This window comes from Strix uralensis, chromosome 4 (assembly GCF_047716275.1).
Source record: "Strix uralensis isolate ZFMK-TIS-50842 chromosome 4, bStrUra1, whole genome shotgun sequence".
NCBI classification, from domain to species: domain Eukaryota; kingdom Metazoa; phylum Chordata; class Aves; order Strigiformes; family Strigidae; genus Strix; species Strix uralensis.
Genome location: NC_133975.1, coordinates 132,179,227 through 132,201,302, shown reverse-complemented (window position 1 = coordinate 132,201,302; position 22,076 = coordinate 132,179,227). Strand labels below are relative to the sequence as shown.

General features: G+C 48.1%; 3 protein-coding genes and 1 non-coding gene across 14 annotated transcripts in view; 3 read left to right on the top strand and 1 right to left on the bottom strand.

Moving 5' to 3' along the window:
• The first annotated feature begins 9 nt into the window (after positions 1-9).
• PRPF39 (pre-mRNA processing factor 39) lies at positions 10-15,316 on the top strand. Of its 5 annotated transcripts, none has more exons than XM_074869274.1 (14): positions 10-91; positions 3,184-3,547; positions 3,822-3,947; positions 4,588-4,706; positions 5,466-5,633; positions 6,410-6,575; positions 7,235-7,342; positions 9,376-9,540; positions 9,858-9,984; positions 10,079-10,347; positions 10,940-11,124; positions 12,486-12,560; positions 13,150-13,270; positions 14,559-15,316. In XM_074869274.1, exons 2-14 carry the CDS (start codon positions 3,218-3,220, stop codon positions 14,607-14,609), a joined length of 2,010 nt encoding a protein of 669 aa, XP_074725375.1. In that variant the 5' UTR covers positions 10-91; positions 3,184-3,217; the 3' UTR covers positions 14,610-15,316. The 5 variants fall into 5 exon arrangements, with proteins under 5 accessions (XP_074725375.1, XP_074725380.1, XP_074725376.1 ...); XM_074869276.1 differs by lacking the exons at positions 10-91; positions 3,184-3,547 and adding exons at positions 4,126-4,194; positions 4,298-4,460 and having other exon boundaries at positions 3,831-3,947; XM_074869279.1 differs by lacking the exons at positions 10-91; positions 3,184-3,547 and adding an exon at positions 4,351-4,460 and having other exon boundaries at positions 3,820-3,947.
• On the top strand, positions 10,438-10,523 carry LOC141943642 (small nucleolar RNA SNORD127). The gene has a single exon (XR_012629024.1). It is a non-coding gene; the product is annotated as a small nucleolar RNA SNORD127 (small nucleolar RNA).
• A 372-nt stretch (positions 15,317-15,688) lies between the features above and the next one.
• FKBP3 (FKBP prolyl isomerase 3) lies at positions 15,689-19,400 on the bottom strand. Its single transcript, XM_074869280.1, has 7 exons — positions 19,252-19,400; positions 19,056-19,157; positions 18,866-18,973; positions 18,370-18,505; positions 17,344-17,411; positions 16,356-16,453; positions 15,689-15,895 (listed from the first exon to the last, which is right to left on the bottom strand). The coding sequence occupies exons 1-7, from the start codon at positions 19,360-19,362 to the stop codon at positions 15,841-15,843; spliced, it is 678 nt and encodes a 225-aa protein (XP_074725381.1). The 5' UTR covers positions 19,363-19,400; the 3' UTR covers positions 15,689-15,840.
• A 101-nt stretch (positions 19,401-19,501) lies between these two features.
• Positions 19,502-22,076, top strand: part of FANCM (FA complementation group M) — a 71,887-nt gene continuing 69,312 nt past the window's right edge. For 6 of the 7 annotated variants that reach the window (XR_012629008.1, XR_012629009.1, XM_074869269.1 and 3 more), the window contains exons 1-2: positions 19,502-20,051; positions 20,743-20,915. Coding sequence is in view for 5 of the 7 variants with exons in the window: in XM_074869269.1 (XP_074725370.1) it covers positions 19,613-20,051; positions 20,743-20,915 (612 nt within the window). In the remaining 2 variants the exon portion in view is untranslated. The remainder of the gene's footprint in view (positions 20,052-20,742; positions 20,916-22,076) is intronic. The other variant, XM_074869272.1, reaches the window with a different exon arrangement.

Here is a 22,076-nt window from a genome sequence, read left to right as displayed (position 1 = left end):
CGCGGGGCGGTGCGCGCAGGCGCGTCCAGCTCTCCCTCAGGCCCGGCGGCGGCAGGCGCGCGGCGGGCTGGCGGCCCGCGGCTCCGCGGAGGTACCGCGGCGGGAGGCGGAGGGGAAGGGGACGGGGACGGTGGGATGGTTGTGGGGAGCGCGGCCCGTCCGCGCGGGGGGCGGCTGGAACAACGCGGTGGGCCCCGGGGGGTGCGCGCCTCGCCCGGGCAGGGGGACGGGCCCGGCCGGGCCTGGGCCGGCGGGAGGCTGAGGCGGGCGTGGGGCTCGGCCCGGCCGGGAGCCGCGGGGCTCCGCGCTGGCCGTGGGATCGCCCCGCCGGCTCCTGCAGCCGTTCCCCCGGCAGCGGGGACTCGGGAACCCATGGGAAACCCAGCCTGCCCGCGGCTTTCACCCATCAGTTCTGTGGGGAAAACTCTTTTATCTTTACGTGCTGTAATAGCCGCTAAATCTCTCAACAAATAACAGGCCCGCTCAGAGCCTTTGAGTGCTTTACGGTTTATGATATTACGACTTTATTTTTGGCCGGCAGAGCGTTGGTCTTTGGGCAGAAGCGGCGAAGGGACCAGGCGGTAACGCCCGAGCCCTCCTGCCTCAGAAAGTTTTAGCAGCTGCTTATCAGGGTTGTGAAACCTTGTTCGCAGGGCAGGGGAGGAGGTGCGCTGGGGCTTGAAATCCCTCGGTGCTGCCCGCTTGGGGTTTTTCCTAGATGTTTGCCGTCAGTCCATTCATATTTATAAAGGCCAGTATTGTACGCGACCAGCGTTTCATTGAAGCAGGCTACAGAGTGTACGTTGACAGGAGTTATTGAAAGCTGGCACGTGTCGTTACCGGCTATACTTGCGTAGTTTTTTAGCCTGAGTGAGGTGAAAACTCCAGGAATTAAGTTACTCTGTTACGCGGTTGTGCATCAGCTTCGCCCCCACCGCCCCCCTGGCTCCGTGGGGCCGGGGGACACTCGTGGGGCACCGGGCAGGTCGATGGTGTGGGCTGTGGCCCCCTGTTACGGGAGGAGTCTGGGCTGTGCCTTGCTTCCCTGCGGGGTCTGGAGAGCCTTCAGTTGGAAGCGAACTGTCAGACTTTTAGTTTCTGTTTGAAACCTTTGTGTAGAGGTGATCCAGCGCTGCTTCTCCCTCTTTTTTTTTTTTTTTTTTTTTTCCCCCCCCCTCCCTTCCCCTAATCTGAAGACAGCTGGATTTTGGGGAGCTGGTTTTTAAGCTGGAAATCCATCTGAATCAGCTAGAGGGGGAAAACATCTGTCAAATGTCAGGATAAGTTCAGGTCATAAATTATTGTATGTTTAAAACCAGTTGTATTACAGTTCTCAAATTTTAGAGCTGTAAACATGCACTAAACTGTTTGTTTTCAAGTGTTGGGGCTGCTGTTTGCATCACGCCACCCTCTTACACCTTGATTTTATCATCTTTACAGCAGTAAGCTCTGAGTGGTAGCACCTGGTTTTGGTGATGCAGATTCCTCTGTATGTCTCACCAGTAAAGGCATAGCAATACTGCTTTGATGTTTAATTTCTTAATTTATAAATTATGTTTATTCTCAAAATCAATATTGAAGGTACCTCTCCAAGACTCACTAAAGAAACCAGCTTTTGATGCAGGCTTTCTAGAGTGGCCCAGCATGTGGGGAAGAGCCAGTCATTACCGAAACAAACTGTTTGTCTTACACAAGCTGTGTCTTCTCCTAGAGAACAAAAGCACTACAGTGCTCTCTGGAGTCACATTGTGTTCGTGTGACTTTTAAACGGCAGGAGCTGTTCGTTTTTATGAACAGTTACCGTATAAAGTTGCGAAATTATGAACTGTTTACCTTAAAGGAAAGAAGTTGTATTTATATGATTGCCAGAAGATGTGTACAGTGGAGAATAGAAATAATTATTTCAAAAAACAGTTATTAGAGGACTTACAGAGTAGAGCACGTGGACCTTTTAGCACGACGCCCAAGTCACTTGGCTTGCTGAACTCTGAGGAAAACGTGAGCTGTTACCTCCTGTGTTGATGCTGCTGGGGATAGGGGTGTAGATTTTTTACCTTTCTGTCAAGAATTTTACCCCCACTATATTATTGATGGTTTATCAATGTATGTGTTGAAGTGAAAGCAAGTGGTCTGTCTGTTCTCTTTTCAGGCTTTCGGTGGGAAAGAGTTCTGGAGGTACAGAGTGGGGTGGGGACTTTCTTTTTTAATGCCAAACTTATTTGCTGTCGTCTTCTCTGAGGAGAACCAAAGGGAAATAGGAGTGGCAGCTGCTACAGTGCATTTGGGGATGATGGTCTCACACTGTTCTTCATCCAAAATACATTCAGAGCTACGAGCAATTGTATTCTGCGTGGATATTGTGTCACTCAGAGTCCATCAGTCATCCGGATCCAGCCTGCATGTGGGGACGGCTCAGCTGAGCACCTTACGCCCGGGCTTCAGGCGGTGAAGGCCGAGCTCAGCTGAGCGCTGCTTGGCGGAGCAGCATGCCGCCGAGTTAGGCTGGACTGGCGTTGGCGGAGGAGGGAGGGCTGGGCAGCTGCCTTTGGCAGGGAGATGAAAATGGAGAGGGGGAGGAAGATGAAGTCTGTGAGGGGCAGGAGGAAGCGCCTGCCGTGTGAGCTGTGTGTGGCAGCGAGTGAGGGGCTGCCCTAAACCTTCTCCATGGCCCCCTCTGATGCTGCTGAGTTTATCTAGACGTCGCTGGCACGGACTGAGTCTACTGCTGGTAGTAATTCTCTTCTTCACAAAGTTATCACTTAAGCAAGTTCAGCTAGGCGTTGAGCGTACATTTTAACATATATTTATTTTGCAAGGAAGTTACTGATTTGTATGAAGTAGGAGAATTGGATAAACCTGAACAAAATTCTTTCTTTGGAATAGACTTCTGCTAGGCTCACACGAGAAGACTGTATTGGTTCCCTTTTGCACCTCAATAGCTGCTTGTAATAGTTTTTTAGAAAAACCACAATGATGTGTACATGCAGATGTTAAAACGTACGACCCCTGTTAACGTGTGTTTAATTGTGATAAGGCTCGTGTGTGAAGCAGGTCTAACCGAGGAGGATTTGTGGTGAAATACATGGGGGCCTGGAGCACGTGGGAGACTCTTAGCTGATCGTTCAGGGCCAGGTTGTGCTTGAATCTTCACGGCATGAAGACAGAATCGTTTTATTTCTGCAGGATCTAGTGCTCCAACCCAGCAGTAACTGCAGCCATGGAGAACGCAGACAATGCAGAGGAGGAGAAGCCGACTGTAAGCAATGACAGCACAGACAATGGCGCTGAAACGGTGACAGACGAACAGCAGATGGACTTCAGTACGGAAATTATGAGTGTAACTGAGATGGAGCAATCACCCGACAGTTCCCCTGACCTGAATGAAGAGAACACACAGGAGAGTGAAATTCCAAATATTGAAAGTTTACAGACCACAGATATTGAGGCTTGCTTCCCTCCAGATTTTGACAAGTTCTGGAAAGTAGTAGAGGACAATCCCCAGGATTTCACAGGATGGGTATATCTACTACAGTATGTAGAGCAGGAGGTTAGTACTTGCCCCTTCTTCCTCAGCCTTCCAGACGTAAACAAAGAAAACCAAAACCAGTCATGGGTATTGCAGTGACCAGTCTAGAACCGTGCAGCAGGCTTCCGGAGATAATGTTTGAAGACAGTTACCCTTGCCAGTGTCCTCAGCAGAGATCGCAAAATAAAAACGATTGTTTTTAAGACTGTGTTAAAACAGTACTTGTTTTCAAAATAGTGTGATTTTTTTTTTTTTAAGGAAAGGATTCATTGCTTTTATTGTGTATTTCTTGCAGAACCACTTACCAGCTGCCAGGAAAGCATTTGACAGGTTTTTCACGCATTATCCATATTGCTATGGGTATTGGAAAAAGTATGCAGACCTTGAAAAGCGGCACGACAACGTTAAACAATCTGATGAGGTATGTAGGTAGCTGGGCGCAGCTATTGCCATCGGTCCTGTTGGCCAAATAATGACTAACCTACCGCGAGTCATTTGGCTGCCAGTACCTGCCATGTATGGTCAGGTTTGTAGGGATTTTGTTTGCACTTGTCACGTCTGTGGCATTTGTAGCTAATGTTTTTTCTCTTTGTTGGCAGGTGCGTTAAACCTCTACAGTTTGTCAAGCTTTGCAGTGCAAGCCTCTGTATTACACTGCAGCTTAACAAGTAGGGCAGGGCTTTTCTGTCACTTACATTTATTACTCATTTTCAAAACAATATAGTTGGTTTGCTGGTCACAATTGCTACATCTTATTGCATTTTTGGTCAGACGCTGTCAATGATGCTCTAATGGGTCTGTGCCCTATGGTCTGTACCCCAAAGCCTGCCCACACAACCTGGTCAGAATGCAGGGACCGCTGCGCTTTGAAGATCAAGACTCTGCACGTGGAGATCAGAACATTGCCATGTTCTATCCAACCTCCACCCAAATGGTAATGGTAGATTATTTAAACAAAATTCCAGTAATTAGTATTTCTAAGGTTCACCGGATAACACAGTGTTGCCTCTCTATTAGGACGCCATTAAGTATTTGAAGTACAGTTCATGTTCTCTTCATAGGTTTATCGCAGAGGGCTTCAGGCAATTCCTCTTAGTGTTGATCTTTGGATACATTATATAAACTTCTTAAAGGAGACCTTGGACCCTGCTGATCCCGAAACTAACAGTACGATTCGAGGGTAAGTTGGGAGCAGACGAAGCCCGTGTGCGTACGGCTGCGTGGCAGTGTGACCAGGTTAACGTGTTTAAGCTAAGGGGCCAGCTAATGACAGCCTGCAGTTGCTTTAAGGACTTTTAAGAGACAGTGGAGCCAGATTCCATAAGAAAGGGCAGACGATACCGTGGGGTGGAAGGGTTAAATGTTGTGACTTGAGAGCTTCAGCCTAGACTTTAGGAAATAGCACAGCACTTGAACAGGTTCCCTGTAGGATTTTTGGAATTTAGTTCCTTGTAGGTTTTCAAGGTATGGCCAGATCGTGTCGTCAGCTGTTGCTGCCAGCGGTCCCGCTTGGAGTAAGAGGTTGGACAAAAGTCTGATCCAGAACCTTAACTGAACTTTAACTGAAGCAGCTTCTAGCTGCATGGTTGGTGTGTAGCTTTTGTGTGTCAAACTGCTGAAGTAATGGGTTTAGAATCTTTGCCAGATAGAAGACTGTCTGTTTTCCTAAGATCTTGCACTGCTGCGAGTGGCTTTTTCTGTTGCCCTTATTTGTTCTGTTGTGGTAGTGCTGGAGGAAAAAAAGTGTATGTGAACTTTCTGAATTTCTGGAGATCTTGCTACAGGTATCTAGAAAATACTTTGAAGAATTTGAATAATGAATATAAGTGTGGTTGCAAGTAAATGAAGATGCTCATAATTTTTACATAAGAGCCAGAACTTTTCTTCCTTGTTCTGTCACCGCATCCAGAAACAACTGTAAAATTATTTCATTTTTCAGAGCCTATGAACATGCAGTCTTAGCTGCTGGGACAGACTTCCGTTCCGACAGACTGTGGGAAATGTATATAAACTGGGAAAATGAGCAGGGAAACCTAAGGGAAGTTACATCCATCTACGACCGCATCCTTGGAATCCCAACGCAACTCTACAGTCATCACTTCCAGAGGTAAAGAGAAAACAAAGATTTAGTTAATGCTGTGAATTTCTTAGTCAGATGTTAACCTACTTCTGTAAATGTGAAATTGTTCACTCGGAACAAGAACTGGAAATCGTTACTTAGTTTTATGTACTTATTTAGGTGCTCATACAGTTTGAGTATTTTAAAGTACTGATACACGCTTTAGGAATTTGGTTTTAGATAAATTCACAAACTCTGCTGTGGAATAAAGGAAGGCCTTGGAATTGTGAGGAAGAAGAGAGGGTGTCTTTAAAAAATCAGAATGAGCAGTTTTGAGCTTCACTTCTTCATGCAATGCACACGTGTGGTGAAACACTAATTGAATTGACTAAAGAGAAATATTTGGTTAAGTTTTAGATAGTAGAATTCTGCGTTAATATGGAGAGATTAAGAGGGAACCAGAAACTAGTTAAATTATGCACCAGTCTTCCCCATAATTTCTACTGATCTTTTGGTTTTGGAAATGAAACACCTTCCTCTAAAGCTGCTCTTGTCCTCTGCCATTAGTTTTAAGTGGCAAGGGGTCTGTCTTTGCTGCTGAAGGTCATCATCCTTTCATTTCTCTTTGAAACGTGAAGCTTTTGCAGCCTGATCCATAGTGGCAGTTGCATTTTGCGTTGTACGTTGTCAGAAGCTGTGTTCTCAACATTGCTCTAGATGGATAAAGTTTTGCAGGATCCCAGTAGGATCTGTTACTCTGCTTGGGCAGAGCACTGCAGCATGGAACGTCAGATTTGTGTGGACTTGTTTGGAACTGTTCTTAGGTTTAAAGAGCATATACAGAACAACCTGCCCCGAGACCTGCTGACCACCGAGCAGTTTGTTCAGCTGCGCAGAGAACTGGCGTCTGTGAACGGCCACAGCGGGGAGGACGCGCAGCCTGGAGACGACCTGCCCTCCGGCACCGAGGACATAACCGACCCTGCCAAGGTATGCGCCCAGAGGGGCTTTGGGGGTGTTTCTTCCCTGGCTCTGGCTGAAAGATGAGTTTCTCTGCAGACAGCTCAGTGTGGCGGAGCTGCCCCTGTAGTTCCCATGCGTATCAGTGCTCTGCGGCTCACCTGGTGACTGCTTTTGTCAACAGGACATACCTTTGCGGTGTTTTCATGGGTGTGAAAGAAAGGGAGATAAAAAAATGAAAGAAACCATGTATAAAACTTTAGGAATGAGTATTTGTTATTCCAGATGAACAGGTTAGGAACTGCGGGCTGGGGAAGCTCTTCATTAGCAATAGTCTCTGCAGGTTGGTAGCCCTCACAGGCAATGAGAGCTTGGAGCCATCCAGAGGAATTGCTGACTGGGAAGGTGTGTGCACACTGAAACCCCCTTTGGCTTGGTACAAATTAATGTTAATCTCAATCAGCTTTAGCATAAGAGCAAAACTTCAGGTGGAAAGGCAGTTTGGTTGGGTTGCACTGAGGGCCAGGGCACCATTGGGGCAGGGTCCCATCCCTTCCCCCAGCTGTTCAAGGGAACGTTTAATGCATCTGTGATTGTTTTAATTCACACGTGTTATGGTCATCATAAAATGCATTTACAAAGGTGATACGGTGTCTACCTCTGTCACATTCTTTAAAATTGTGTTTTAGCTAATCACTGAGATAGAAAACATGAGGCACAGAATCATTGAGATTCATCAGGAAATGTTTAACCACAATGAACATGAAGTCAGTAAAAGGTGGACGTTTGAAGAAGCGGTAAGTTTGGTTTTTTTCTGTAAGGCAGCGCGTGCCAGAGTTTTGAATGTAAGGCTGGGAATTTTGAGGAAGGCCTTACAATTTAAACTGGTGTGGGGCTTCGAACCAAGATAAGAGTTTCACTTCTCTTGCCATTTTTCTTGTGAAAAGGCAACTTGTGAGGTCAGCTCTCAACTGATGATTTAAAATTCTTTAAGCAGTATTTGGAGAGAGGTGAGATGGTGTATTGTTTACTGAGCAGTCTTTAAATACACGTGTGTGAAATGCCGTGGGAGTTAGTACTGCCTTGTGCAGCGGGGATGCTGCAAGATAATGAGGGGCTGAAGGTAATTCTGATGGAAAAGGTAAGCCTGTCCTGGAAGGAGAATGAAATTTGGATGTTGTTGTATTTTAGCATTACACCCTTAAACCTGAAATCAGTTAACTTGTGTTTTCTGAAAGCAGCCATCATAACATGCAGCTCCTAGGTATTAAAAGTAATTAAACTAATAATGTGATTGCCGTCAATACAGGACTTTTTCTGTTTAGAATTAAGTTCAGTTCCTTTTGAAAAAACAACCGCAGTTTTTAATTCTCAGTCTCTTTCTTGTTTATCCTGGCTAATCCCATATTGCATAACATGGTTCTTGTTTTAAATTTACTTTCCTTTTAAAAAGTACATTGAAAATCTGTCCCAAATCTTTAATACGGAGCCTCCTTAGTGGGTTCGGTGATGTCAGACCTGTCATGTTGCTGGTGGCACTGCTGGACTAGGCCAGGTAGCCTGTAAGCCAGCGGGGCTCGGGAAGGGGGTACGCAGCCGGCCCTGGGGCCATGGGCAGAGCGGGGCGAGTGCCCCCTGGGCGCACAGGGTGGTCCTTGGAGCGGGGTCTGTGGCGGGAGAAGCGGGCTGGAGGGTACCTACGTGAGTACGGGTGTTCCTGGCCTGGGAAACCATCAGCTACAGCTTAGGGAAACTTGGGAGAATGCTAAAGTGGTGGACAGAAAATGTGTAAGAAGCAGGGTGTCCACTCTTGCTCCGGGCTGCAGTCAGTACCTTTCCTACCCAGAGAGTACAGCTGCTCTGTTGATAGCAGCGTGCTGGGTCTGGGAGGAGTCTGAAATACAAAGTTAAACGTGTCTGTATAGCGGTCAGAAGTGAGGCAGATCGGCAGCAGATGTCACAGAAGTGATGGAGACCGCTTAGACCTGGTTTACTTTATTTTAGCAGGAACAACGTACCCGTGAATTTGTCACAAATGGAAAAAGAGTGTTGGGTTCAGTAGTAGAGCTCAGTGAGGAGCGTGAAGGGGGTGACCGGCTTTAAATTTCAGGTGGCCTTGAAGAATTGAATGTTACTCCTTAATTATTGTAAGCACTCTGTCCATTCGCGGGGGTGTCTCTGAGATGGAATTGCAGTACAGGAGAGAGGATCGGGTAAAATTAAAGATTTGGAGAGAAAAAGCACAAGTCCCTGGAAGGATGCATTGCTACACGTAGTTCAAAGCAACGGTTCAACTTTCCATGCCGAGCTCTGCCCCACCCAGCTCCTCCTGCAATCACCCATAAATGCAATCTCACTAGCTCGGAACAGTCGGTTCCGTGTCACTATTGAATAGGAAGCTCCATTCCGGGCTCTGTCTTTCCTTGCCGCGATTCTCAACCAAATTTTGAATTTGATGTGTAGGATACGCGCTAGTACAACAGTGAGTGCTGTAGTTGGCTGTACGGATGCACACGGACAGTATCGTTCGTTGTTCACAATGTCATCGTTACGTGGTGGCCACGGGTTTGCAAGGGAGTCACCACGCTGGGTCCTCTCTCAGCTGCTGTAAACACTTGCACTCAGAAGGTTTTCTAGAACGTAACTGAGCGCCATCTCTTGATCAATACCTGGGGACCCCCATGTTAAGCTGGATAGATAATGGTGTGCGGTTCTGTGGGCCTGGTGGTGAAATGGCACCACTTGAACGGGCTGTGGCTGTTTGCTGCTTCTTTAAGCAACTTGGGGGTATGTGTGTTAGTCATAAGTTGCTGTACTGTGACTCTTGCAGATAAAGAGGCCTTACTTTCATGTAAAACCTCTGGAGAAAATTCAGCTGAAAAATTGGAAAGAGTACTTAGAATTTGAGATAGAAAACGGCACTCATGAACGAGTCGTGGTCCTCTTTGAAAGATGTGTTATTTCCTGTGCCCTCTATGAGGACTTCTGGATTAAGGTAAGGGAAGTGCTCTACCACCTCTCTCCTACCGATTGCATACCTTGACCTAGTGACTAACCTTTTGTACTCTTGTGGAACGTTGTTCATATATAACTATATCTGTTGCATTAGGAGATGGTCTGCTTGCAACCAGATTTGACTGCTGCATATGCCAACTGCGTTGCCTCTCTACGTCCTTCCTTACAGAAACTAGTCTAGTGGTTCAATAAAGGTGCTGAATGGGTTTAAACAAAAGAATTTTATCGTTCTGTCATGTTTTTAAAGACGTATATAAGCTTTAAATTCTTCCATCTCTGCTCTGTTTTCAACTATAGTATGCCAAATACATGGAGAATCATAGTATTGAAGGAGTGAGGCATGTCTACAGCAGGGCTTGCACAATACATCTTCCTAAGAAACCAATGGTCCACATGCTCTGGGCTGCCTTTGAGGAGCAGCAGGGTAAGAGCAAGGGTAGCTTTTGCTGGGAGGGGATTCTGGTTTTAAGAGGCTGTTGGATGTCTCATACCTGACAGCATCTTCACCGGTGTTTTAGGCAACATCGATGAAGCAAGAAGAATCTTGAAAACATTTGAAGAGTGTATTCTAGGGCTAGCAATGATTCGCTTGCGAAGAGTAAGCTTAGAGCGCAGACACGGAAACATGGAAGAAGCTGAACACCTGCTCGAAGATGCTGTTAGGAATGCCAAATCAATTAGCGAATCGTCGTTTTATGCCATCAAATTAGCTCGACACCTCTTCAAAGTACAGAAAAATCTTCCAAAGGCAAGAAAAGTGCTGTCAGAAGCCATAGAAATTGACAAAGTATGTGTTCCCTCTTTGCTGTATTAAAACAAACAAACAAAAAAGATCCCGGTACTTTTCTCTCTTTCTGAACCATGTTTTAAAAAAATATGGCAACAATGATGACAGGAATTGTAACTGTATGTAATGTTTCATTACTGCGTGGAGACACCAGTCCCTCTAAACTGATGTTGCCATATTTGCAGCTTGCAAATCCGGAAGCTCGTGGGTTTTTTTTTTGCATCAGAATCACAATGTGCTTCATACCTTCATTTTTCCTTTTTAGACACTTAAATGTTACGTGAACAGAATTGATCCTGTAGGCAGTGCTTGTAGATTGTTTTGTGTAACCGCAGCAATATTTAGCGCTCCGAGTGCTGTCAGCTCACGAGTAGTGGAGCGTGGCCCCTGTGTTTGTGGTGTTAGATCACTTCTAATCTATCTGTGAAACAAGGCGGGTCAAAGATGACCACTGTAAAAAGAAAATCTTTTTATTGACTATTTTAGCATATGTTTGTGATGTTAACGTTCTGGTATGCATCTGGTAGCTATACATTCAGTGTTAAATACCTAACGTGACCGATGTACAACTTCTAATGCATCTTTTGCACAGGAAAATACGAAACTGTATCTCAACTTACTTGAAATGGAGTACAGTGGTGATCTCAAGCAAAACGAAGAAAATATCTTGAGCTGTTTTGATAAAGCTGTCAATGGCGCGTTGTCTATAAAAATGAGGATTACGTTTTCTCAGCGAAAAGTGGAATTTCTTGAAGATTTTGGTTCTGATGTGAACAAGTAAGATGTAATCCATGCAGTGGCCAAATTAGGGTCACCCAAAGAGTGCTGGGAGAAGTAGTAGGGAAGGGGCAGGGTTAGTGGCATCCGTTCAGTTGTTTCTTCTGTGCCATCAGCTCTTTGAGGGATCAGCGGCTTTTCTAAACCAAATTCCCTTTTTTAAATAGAAATATATTTTCAGAAAATTACCCCTTTTTTGTTCTGAAATACCTAATGCCTCGTGGAGCAAAACTGTGCTGCCTGTAACTTCTCACTGTAGTTTTCTCTTGCGGAGCCTTACGGAGGAAGACGCTCCTCAAAGAGGACGGGAGGGGTTTTGTGACACAGGTATAATTTGATGCTCCCCTACCCTGTGAGCTGCTGCTTGAGGTTTCCAGAAGTGCCCTGATTTGGTCTGAATGTCTCTAGAAGTATTAACGATGCTGCGCGCTTGTGCGGGAGCATCAGATGCTAGAAGGGCAACTTTTAAGTTAAATACTAGATATACTTTTTTCCTCTTAATTCTCTGTTGTAAAGCAAGCTCTTGGTTTTATTTACATTTGCAGATAATTAACTTGGAAGGACTAACCATGAGTTAGCTTTTCTGCTTTCTATGTTTTTTAACAATAGCTGTCCTTAATTTCTGCTGACTGACCGCTCTACCTCACGTGGCAGCCAAGCATGGCAAGGTTGGGATTCTAGAGAGACCGAACAAAATTAAAATTTCAGCTCCCAAGTAATACTGGAACACAGAATAAGTAGAAGGAAGGGTTTTCACCAAAAGCAGTATCGACAGAAGCAGCAGTTTTCATGGGATACCTTATAAAGCGTGGCGTGCGGCAGATGAAACAGTATTTAGCTATTTGTGGGAATTTCAGCTGGGACTCTTTTGTGCTGCATGAAATATATTTGTTCTCCCCCCATGGTTTGGGAAGAGGCTGTAGGTGCTACTTTAGAATTGTTACAGTGCTGTGTAATACTCGTTTCCAGTATTTAAAGAAATGTTGATTCCTAAATATCAGTGGTGCTATGGATGGCATCAGCAGGCAGCTGAGGGGATGCAGTCACTGGAAGAAGCCGTTTTAGAAAACCTTGTTATACAGGAACTTTATAAAAGACCTGCCCAAAGTGTGATAAAAGTTGAGCAAGTTGGGAATTTCTGAGCTAACAGAAAATTCCACGCTGTGGAATCAAATTAGGTTTTTTGGCCTTCCCATCTTCATGATGGATCACCGATTAAAATTTGATGATGATTGAGTTTGTTTTGGATTGTTTTTGTATTTTTAGAGTTTCAAGTAGACATTTTAAAACAGTTGCTCATGTGTTTAAACTGTCTGTGTGAAAATGGTGAGTAGAGCTTGCTTTCTTTTCGTCCCCTTCAGGCTTCTGGATGCCTACGATGAACACCAAGCGCTTCTGAAGGAGCAGGATTCCTTGAAGAGGAGAGCAGAGAACGGGTAGGGAGCCTCTGCCCCGAGGGCGTTGCTGCCTCGGTGGGTGACGCAGCGCGGGGTAGCCAGAACATGTGCTGAGCTGAGCTGCAGCTGGTACGAGGCACTTGGGAAGTGCTTTAAAAATAGCTCAGAGAACAGTCTCAGACTGGGGTTTTCTTCTTTAATCTGTGAATATACATACATCTGTTTTTCAGCTTTAAACCTACTGCTTGCAAAACTGGAATCGCTGTTTATTAATCACGGAAAGTATAAACTTAAATAGGGCTACACTGTTGGCTAAAATATTTGGAAACATTGATTGGAAAGTAACTTTTTAAATCACAGAAAAACGAAACAGTGCTGGTACCCTAAGCAGAAACGTGCTTTTGCTGTCTCAGTTTGAGCACTAGAATGATTTAAAAACCAGACAGTCGTTCTCGTTCCGAAGTGCAATATACTGCTGTCTGTCTCTACATCCAACTCTCGCCTTGTTTGGACAGGGCACCAAGTCTGAAAATATAACTTACCCTTTTCTGTTATAACTCTTCCCACATAAAGAGACGCTCAGCGTTTCATCTAAGATGCCATTTCCAAGCGTGTCTTAACTTCACAGATCAGAGGAGCCGGATGAAAAGAAAATGCTGACGGATGACCCAGCTCTGGCGTCGGCGCAGATGATGGACGGGGACATGCAGGTCAATCAGGCGGCGTATAACTACAACGCCTGGTACCAGGTGGGTGCGCGCCGCCGCTGGGCTGAACGCCCGCGCTCTGAGCCTGTCCCAGGGACCTTCCTCTGCCTCTGGCCCCATGCCAGCGGGTGAGGAAAGCCTGGAGTGAGAAAACTGGTGCAGGGTCTGGAGCACAGGTCTGATGGGGAGCGGCTGAGGGAACTGGGGGGGTTTAGTCTGGAGAAGAGGAGGCTGAGGGGAGACCTCATGGCCCTCTACAACTCCCTGACAGGAGGGTGCAGAGACGGGGGATGAGTCTCTTGAGCCAAGTAATAAGCGATAGAACAAGAGGGAATGGCCTCAAGCTGCGCCAGGGCAGGGTCAGACTGGCTCTTAGGAAGGATTTCTTTGCAGAAGGGGTTGTTGGGCGTTGGAATGGGCTGCCCAGGGCAGGGGGGGAGTCCCCATCCCTGGAGGGGTTGAAGAGTCGGGCTGACCCAACACTGAGGGATCTGGTGGAGTTGGGAACGATCAGTGTGAGGTTCATGGTTGGGCTGGAGGAGCTTCAAGGGCTTTTCCAACCAAGATGATTCTCTTTGGCCTCTCAGGCGAGCGTGCGAGATTTCTGGTTCAGGCCGAGGTGGGCAGTTTGGTGGCAGGTTCTTCACTGGGAGGGAAGTGTGGCAGCACTCGGGGATGTCGCTGGTGAAGAGCAGCCCGGGCCACTGTGTGCCGAAACATTTTGCCCAGGAGACTCGCCTCGGGGTGCCAACTTACCCTGTGTTTTGGGGGTTACTTTCTCCAGCCAGTGGCTCCTGTAGCGTCTCGGGGTGGGTTCTGCTGCCCTGGCACATGGCGTGTGCCAGGCCCAGCTGTCCAGCAGCCTGTCCGGGGGGATTGTGCGGGCACAAACGTGACTTTCTCCGCTGATTTTTCTCCGCTGTAGGGGCTTCCTGTGCCAATTGGGCGCATTGTGCCTTGGGTTCCCCTTCTTGTGTGGGGCAGCAGTGGCCCCCAGCATGGGCTCTGCTTGTGCCTGGGCCCTCCCCGTGCTGGGGCTGGTCCCGGGGCCGTGCTGGCGGTGTCGGTGCAGACCCCGTGAGGCGGCTGCTCTGTCGGTGGCTGCCCGGCCCCGTCCCGGCCCGGGAGAACAGCCCAGACTCTTCCCGAGGGAAGGGGGAGGTTGGTTGGGGCTGCCCCAGTGCGTGGGGCTGCAGACCCCCAGCTCGGGGACAGCCCCAGCGCCCGTCTCCAGCTGCAGCGGGTGTAGGTAGCGCTGTCGGCCCGCTGCCCGCCGTCCATCCGAATGGATTTGCATCACCGTATCTCTTTTTTTCTTTTTTTTTTCTAGTACAATTACCAGAACGCGTGGAATTACGGGCAGTATTATCATCCAACTTGATCTGAAGAGCGAGTGAAGTTCGCTGTGCTGCAGTTTTGAGAAAGATGGAATTAAAAAAAAAAAAGATATATTTTTCTAAATTAGGGATGTGAAAGAACTGTTGTAATACCTGCTTTTTGGTCTTTAGCATGTGAAATGAGCTGATGTTCACAGGGTATGTGTGAAGCAAGATTTGTGTGCTGGTAACTGATAAATTGGTATCTCTGTACAATTCTAGTTTACCATAAATTCATTTTTTTTTTTTTTAATTCCCTGCACTAATTTATGGAGATATCTGAAGAATTTTTTTTTCAGTCTCATAATGATTCCATAAATCCAATCAGTAATGCTGTAGGTTTTTTGGTTTTTTTTCTGGGTTTTTTACCCCCAAAGGCGCTCTGCTGCCACCGGGGAGGTGCCCAGGCCGGGGCTGTCCTGCCCCCTCCCCAGCCCTGGAGTGCTTCGTCCCCCTCATCACCGTCACAACCCTCCAGCTGAGCCCAGGCCTCTTATTTTTTGTTTTCTATTCTACAGGGAGGGGGTGGGGGGTGGTCAAAAATTAAAATGCAGTGCAAAAGGCTGTTGCATTCTTTTTTAAAAAAGCACAAACTATGTTTGGGATGATTTTTGTATTTAGAGTTTTTCATGTACGCGGTGTGAGCAAACTTTTTTTCATTTTGATCAAAGTGATCATTCCCGTTTTTGTAATAAAAGCAAGGAATTCAGTAGTCCTCTGCGTTTTCTTGGCTCGCCTCCTCCCAGCTCGGAACAGGGCACTCCCGGCTCAGCGCCCGTTTTGTTCACACAAAAGATGCTTGAAAGGAGACGCCTGGGGAGGGTTTTTCCCCTCATTTCAGCAACACCGAGAGTAGGAATGTAATTTTTTTTTCCTCTTGTACTGTTTTAGGTTAACTAACGTTGTCAGAGCCAGCAGCTAGAGCCAGGGCTGAGCTGGCAGGGAGGCGCGTGCTGGAGTAAACGCTGTAGTAACAACAGCGGGGGCTACTCCTCCTTTACCACTGCGCTGGATTGAGGCACTTTGTCCCCCTGAGTAAGAGAAAGGTTCAGAGGTGAGCGCACACACAAGAAGGAAAGTCACGTGCGTGTATAAAGTGTTTTCTTTAGTGGTCTGTTACTGTACAGCAGGGAGAACAAACTCCATTTCGGTACAAGGCCACAGTGGTAACTATTTCCTGAAGTTACCAGAGCTCGGAAGCTTCCCCGGATCCCCAGCAGCAAAGGAAACTTCGTTTCATTCGATATCTACCAATTCCACTTCAAAGAAGAGTTTAGCGTTGGGTGGGATCCTGTTTGCACCCTGTTAAGGAAGATGAACACCCCTTCCTGGGGGGGCTGGGGTTACACTCCGGGGTTACCTGGGCAGCCCCAGCCTTGGTTCTGGTTTTGGGGGGTTTCTGCGCTACAGAGGCAGGATGTGAGTGCGAGGGAACAAGTGTTGGTAAAAAAGAACCTCGGCTGTGTGGGACGCTCCAGGCTCAGCCCCTCCATCCCCCTATTCGTGCCCCAAAACCGGCTCCCCCAGGCCTGGCTTAACCCATCCCTGCACAGGTGCCTCCTCCCACCCCAGGGAGCTGCAACAACAAAACCGGGTGGGTTCTCGCAGAGCTGCTCCAGAACAGGCAACCCCGGCCACCCCCAAACTCACAGAAATTTTACATCATTAATACTCTAAGCCTGCTGGGAGTAATAAGTGAGGGCTCCTCCCGTGAAGGCCCTTTTCCCTGTTCCTTGGCCGCAGAAGGATACTTCCCCTCGGGCTGCCCTTTCTTGCCATACGCCCACTCGGGTTCAATTTCCAGCTGAGCCTTCTCTCCTTTGCTCATCGTTAGGAGCGCTTCATCCCACTAAAAAAAAAACAACCAACAAAACAAAACCAGCTCAGAAAACAGCAGAAGAACACAGCCCTCTTGCAGAGCTTAAGAAGAGGTGCCTTGGGGCTTTTCCAGCATGCCCATCGCTGAGGCAGTTCCACCTCCTCCTCTGGGGGAGCGCTCCCCCTCAGCCTGTGCTCCCCGCGCCCCCGAGGGCAGATCGGGGCCTTTTGGGGTGATGAACCACGGCAGCGACATGCTCCTTTTTGAGGTAGGATCCCCCTGTTTCAGGATGCGTTCCGCAGCAGGGCACCCCCCCGGCGGTGCCGAGGGGTTTGTCTCTCTGCCTCACGCTTTGCTGCCGCCCTGCAGCATCCTCAGATCAGCCTTTATTTAAGGCAGATGCTTAAAGCCTGGTTTTATTTCCGCCTCTGTCCCTCTTGAAGCCTGGCTGCTGGAATGCTCGGGGCAGGGCTTAGAGCAGCAAACTGAGTCATTTCAGTGCACGACAGCGACCAGAAATTGGAGTTTCAGTGGCCAGTTCAGAGTTAATGGATGAACTAAACCAACGGAAACACCAAAAAGATGCTGAGGGGAAACCTCCGAGGGACTAAAGCACAGCGGATGCCTACAGCGACCTGACAGCCCATCTGCTGCGCCCAAGAACACGGCCTCATCAGGCTGCTTTCCACAAGCTCCCTCACGAGAGGAGCGACACTGCGGGTGGATGAATGCGTCCGCAAAGAATAAACACTGTGTCGTAAAGAATAAATATGACATCCCGTGGGTGTAAACACTTCCCACTCGCCTTTCTACCTCCACAAGAAACAAGAACAGCAGCTCAACGTTGGCACCCCGCTCATAAATCCTGCAGAATGAGAAGCCTTTTTGGATTCTGAGGGAGTCATGAATGGTTTACTTACACCTCTGATTACTTTTCCTACGCCAACTTTGAAACTTAAAGGTTTGGCTGCTTTTTTCTTCTTTGAACCTGAAAAGACAGTTTTATGTTCATTAGCTTTAACATCACGCCAGCACGTACTGCACTTCTGTCTAAAATTACTACTACAATCGTGCTTTATATAAATATCTGTTCTTATAACATTATTTTTAGCCCATGATCAGATTTTTAGGGGAAAACTTAGTGCTGTACACTAAAAACATTATTAAAAGCTTAAGCTGCACCAAGAGCTAGTTGATGCGCATCCTTCAGATGCTGAAGCAGTGAACCCCAAAGACTCATTTCAGAATGATTAAAGTTGATGGTACAAGTCATAAATGCATTAGTGAAGCAAAAAGAAGTCAGCAGGGAACACAAGCACTGTTACAAGCACACTGGCTCTCAGACAGCGTTCTGGCGACAGCCCTGCTGTTCCTCTGTGCTGGACAGGGCTGCTGGAAAAGCATTTCCAGGATTGCAGCATTTCATGCACCTAAATCCTCCGATGGAGAAACTGTCCCAAAAATACCAGCAGGCTTTTCCGCAGGGTGAGGCTGCTTCACATCGCTCTTGTTCCAGTGCCCCCACGTTTAAGGGTTCATTACACGAGTACACCAAAACGTCTCTATTTAGAGGACTTGCCGCACTCTTGGTGCTCGAGTTCCAGAGATAAGGGAGCTCCCGGAGCAGGAACCATCTTTCCTCCAAAGCAGCGTCAGCACTGACTAAATCCCTGCATTTCACATTACCTACGGCCTGGAGAATGCCAAATGCGAGGCCTGGCAAGATGCAGCAGTGTCACTTGACACCAGCCAGTCCTAAAATACTGCCCTGCATTCCCTCACGGAAAATCGGGCTGCAGGGACACCACCCCCTCAGCCCTGCACAGCTCCCGCCACAGACACCTTCCAGAAGCAAACGCCTGCCCGAGGTGGCTTTAATGAGCCCCGTTAATTTCCTGCACATGCATTTGCAACAAAAACCAATCTGCATATACACACGACCTTACTTGTTTGAATATTGGTATCGAAGACAGTTCCATCCTGCAGTTTTCCTGTATACCAGCAATGAACAGTGTCTCCTTTCTTTGGAAAGTTGGTTTTATCACCTTTCTTTAAAATTGATTTTGTATACTTCGGCGGCCCCTAAGTTTATAAAAACAGAGTTATGACTGCTGCGTTAACTAGTCTCAGACCAACTACATTCAAGACCGAACAGCCCCTTAGCTCAAGGCACTGAAAAAACACATGCGGTGTTAGCGAAGGGCACGTTCACGCGTTATCGCAGGGCTGTAATATTTGGGGAAAACGTAGCAGCATTGGTGCAGTTCTCAGCAAAGACTGAAGCTTTGGGGGAGAGGCATAGAGCCTGGCACTAAATCAAGTTACAGAAGCTGTGTAAGGTTAACGCACGGTACAAACGCCAGTAACCAGGATTTTGAAGATGTGGTTAATTCGGCTGCCCCACGCAATCGCCCAAACACGAGGCGGGGGTGCCACACCAACCTCCTCCACGGCCTCCTCAGGCTTTGCTGCTTTCCCCTTGGCCTCCTCCGCCTTCGCGGGCTTTGCCTTCTCCGCCGCCTTCTCCTCGCCGTCCGTGCCCTTGAACCGCTGAGGGGAAGAGGAGAGGAGCAGCAGCCGTCAACCACCGCCCGCCCCGCAGCCCCCCGGCCCCGCCACCCCGGCCCCGCACCTGCGTGTGGAAAAGCTGCGTGTAGGCCGCGATGAGCTGCTCCTTATTCGCCGTCTTCGCCACGTTCTTCACCTGCCCCAGCAGCTTGTGCTCCGCCAGGAACTGCAAAGACGCGCCGGTGAGTAGCGGAAAGAGATTTCCCCCACACAGAGGCGCACACACACACACACACACACAAACCCCTTCCCGCCCTTACCGCCTGGGCTGCGTGCTCCTGCAGGAACTTGATGATATCTTTCTTGGGCAGCGCCTCGCTCCGCAGCTCCTCAGCGCTCCAGGGCTGCGCCGGACCCACCGTCGCCGCCATTTTCCCGCCCGCCACCGCCTCCTCCTCCTCCTCCCGCACCGCCCAGCTTTCCCGTCGTTCCCGCGGGAGCCGCCGCGGGGACGGAGGGGGTGGGACAGGGAGGAGGCAAGCCGCCTCCCTGTCCCACCCCCTCCGTCCCCGCGGCGGCTCCCGCGGCGTTTTCAAGCGGCGAGAGAAAATGGCGGACGGCTGGCGCGTGCTACCTCAGAGCGGGCGGGCGCCGCGCGCCGCGGCAGCGCCCTGAGGGAGGATGAGCGGCGGGCGGCAGCGCACTTTACCTCAGGCCTGGTGGGCGGCGGGCGGGAAGGCGCCGGAGGAGGCAGACGAGGAAGAAGAGAAGGCAGACGATGACCAGCTGCTGGTGGCGGCCGCGGCGGCAGCGGACCCGAGCCCGGTGGCGGGTTTCTGTGAGGTGGCGGGGTCCATTTGGATCTACCCCACAAACTACCCGGTGCGCGGTTACCAGGTGCGCATGGCCCACGCCGCCTTGGTGGGGAACACCCTGGTTTGTCTGCCCACCGGGCTGGGGAAGACTTTCGTGGCCGCCGTCGTCATGTACAACTTCTACCGCTGGTTCCCCTCCGGCAAGGTGCTTTTCCTCGCCCCTACCAAGCCGCTGGTGGCTCAGCAGATGGAGGCCTGTGCCCGCGTTATGGGCATCCCGGCCCGGCACATGGCCGAGATGACAGGTAGGGACGGGGGGGTCTGCTCGGAGGAGCCGCAAACAGCTAGGCTGCTGAGCTTAAAGGCAAACAACCTGTAAAGCCGCAGTGGAGGGAAGAAAAAAAAAAAAAAAAAAAGGCAACCCTTTTTTAAGGCTGAGAAGCTTTTGAGGGGCTAACAATAGGTCTTGCAGTAGTTAAAAGCCCAGGTCACCAACCTGAGGGCGTTTTCACCAACTCGAAGGTGTTTTCTGGGGTGCAGCGGTTCACAGAGCCTTAGGGTTTCCTCACAGAGCTGTAAATGCCTGCACCATAAATATGCTCTTTATGAAACTTAAGCCAAAGAAGAACGGCCTTCTATTTTATTCCTTTCTTTTAAAACGTTCTCTTAAACCCCATGAACTGCACTTTATTGCTTGCTGAAGTCATAGCCTTAATGACTGAATCCATGACCCGTTTTTAAGCACAAACCTTTGCCAGAGGTGGTGTAGATACAGCTGCGGGAGGCTAGGGCTTTCTAGCCTTGTTTTCTGTGCTTCTGGATTTAGTATTTTAATGCAAAAAACCTTCCTAGTCATTGTATTCACCTCTCTTCGCTGTGAATGGGACTAGCATTAAGGCCTGTGCTATTTTAAAATTTCCCAAAGCCAGCCTTCTGCTGTCCCTGTGGTGTGTTCCCAGCAGAACAGTTCACTAACGTTGTTTCTTTTATTTTCAGGGGGAACCCAAGCTCTCGGTCGGGGGGAACTGTGGACTACCAAGAGAGTCTTTTTCCTGACCCCTCAAATAATGGTGAATGATCTTTCTCGTGGGACGTGTCCTGCTGTAGAGATTAAATGTTTGGTTATTGATGAAGCCCACAAAGCCCTTGGAAATCACGCCTACTGTCAGGTAATGCTGGAGTCACCCCACTCCTGTCTCACCATTACAAAAAACCTCCCCCAAAATCACTTCCAGGATCTCCATAAAGCACCACTTAAAAACAGAGGACTGTTTGATGTCCTTCAAACAGAGCTAAGGACCTAAAGGACAATCTCCCTACAGCAGTGATATCTTGTTTTTAAGTACAACCTGCATTAAAACTTGGTAAGGTGAGGTGGGAATTTTTGTAATGTCTGAATAAAATTGTAACTTTTGTTTCAAAATATTTTTTTGACTGGGGTGATTTAAAAAAAAGTCACTGTGCTGTTTCTTTCAAATGTGTTTGCATTTGCAGGGGTACTGTAGTGTCTTTATGCTATGTTGGAACCGCTCTTAAATGGGGGGAGGTATTTTTTCAGAAAAAGGTGCGGGGTGTTTTTGTAAAGTTCCGTATCTTAGTAAAATGAGTTCAAGAGTTCTTTTTAAAGTTGGGTTTTGTCTTGATGAGGGAAGAGTTTGTTGTGTTATCCTGGCTTAATCTCCTCATAGCAATATGTGACTTAAAAGACAGTTACAGCTTTATAGACTGGAAAAATTGACTGAATGTATATGGGGTTGTGCCCAGTTGCTTCCTAGGCCTCTGTAGAGGGGAGTAGGTGGTTTTTAGTGCTTGTCCAACTTGGCATGCTGGAAAAGAGACAGTAGCTTGCCAGGTTAGAACAGTACATGTTGATTTGCTAGTGTTGCAATTTTCTTCTACCATTTTTCAGAACTATAGCAACTTCATTTTCAAAGAATTCAAGCTTATAGGTTATTTCAAAATACTGTATAAATATCTTAAAATATTTTACTGTTACGGGAATCGCTCTATAGCATAGAGCCACGACTCGAGTTCATTAGCTTGAGAGTTGTCTTATCTACAGCCCAGAAGAATCTTCCATCACCCCTCTGCAGTCCCTGTGGCTGTGAAGCTGGCAGGCTTTGTGCTCTGTTTTAGCTGTGCCTTTGTGTGACTTTCAGTGGAACTATCAGCACAATTTGAATTCCTCTTTAGTCTCCATTCACTTATTCTCTGTAGCTTTTATGTTATGTTGTGTTATTTGTCTGTTTTCCCTGTCCCTGTGTGGCGCAGGGTGGCTGGTCAGAAGGTGTGGTGTGCGCTGGTAGCGTGGGCAGAGTTCAGCTCTGGGG

Excerpts from the sequence above, each read along its gene's own strand:
- PRPF39 (XM_074869274.1), top strand. The coding sequence starts at position 3,218 with ATGGAGAACGCAGACAATGCAGAGGAGGAGAAGCCGACTGTAAGCAAT. Across the intron at positions 9,541-9,857 it reads ATGAGGACTTCTGGATTAAG|TATGCCAAATACATGGAGAA; the intron begins GTAAGGGAAGTG and ends TTTCAACTATAG. Across the intron at positions 9,985-10,078 it reads TGCCTTTGAGGAGCAGCAGG|GCAACATCGATGAAGCAAGA; the intron begins GTAAGAGCAAGG and ends CCGGTGTTTTAG.
- FKBP3 (XM_074869280.1), bottom strand. The coding sequence starts at position 19,362 with ATGGCGGCGACGGTGGGTCCGGCGCAGCCCTGGAGCGCTGAGGAGCTG. Across the intron at positions 19,158-19,251 it reads AGGAGCACGCAGCCCAGGCG|TTCCTGGCGGAGCACAAGCT; the intron begins GTAAGGGCGGGA and ends GCGTCTTTGCAG. Across the intron at positions 18,506-18,865 it reads CTGAGGAGGCCGTGGAGGAG|GGGCCGCCGAAGTATACAAA; the intron begins GTTGGTGTGGCA and ends TTATAAACTTAG.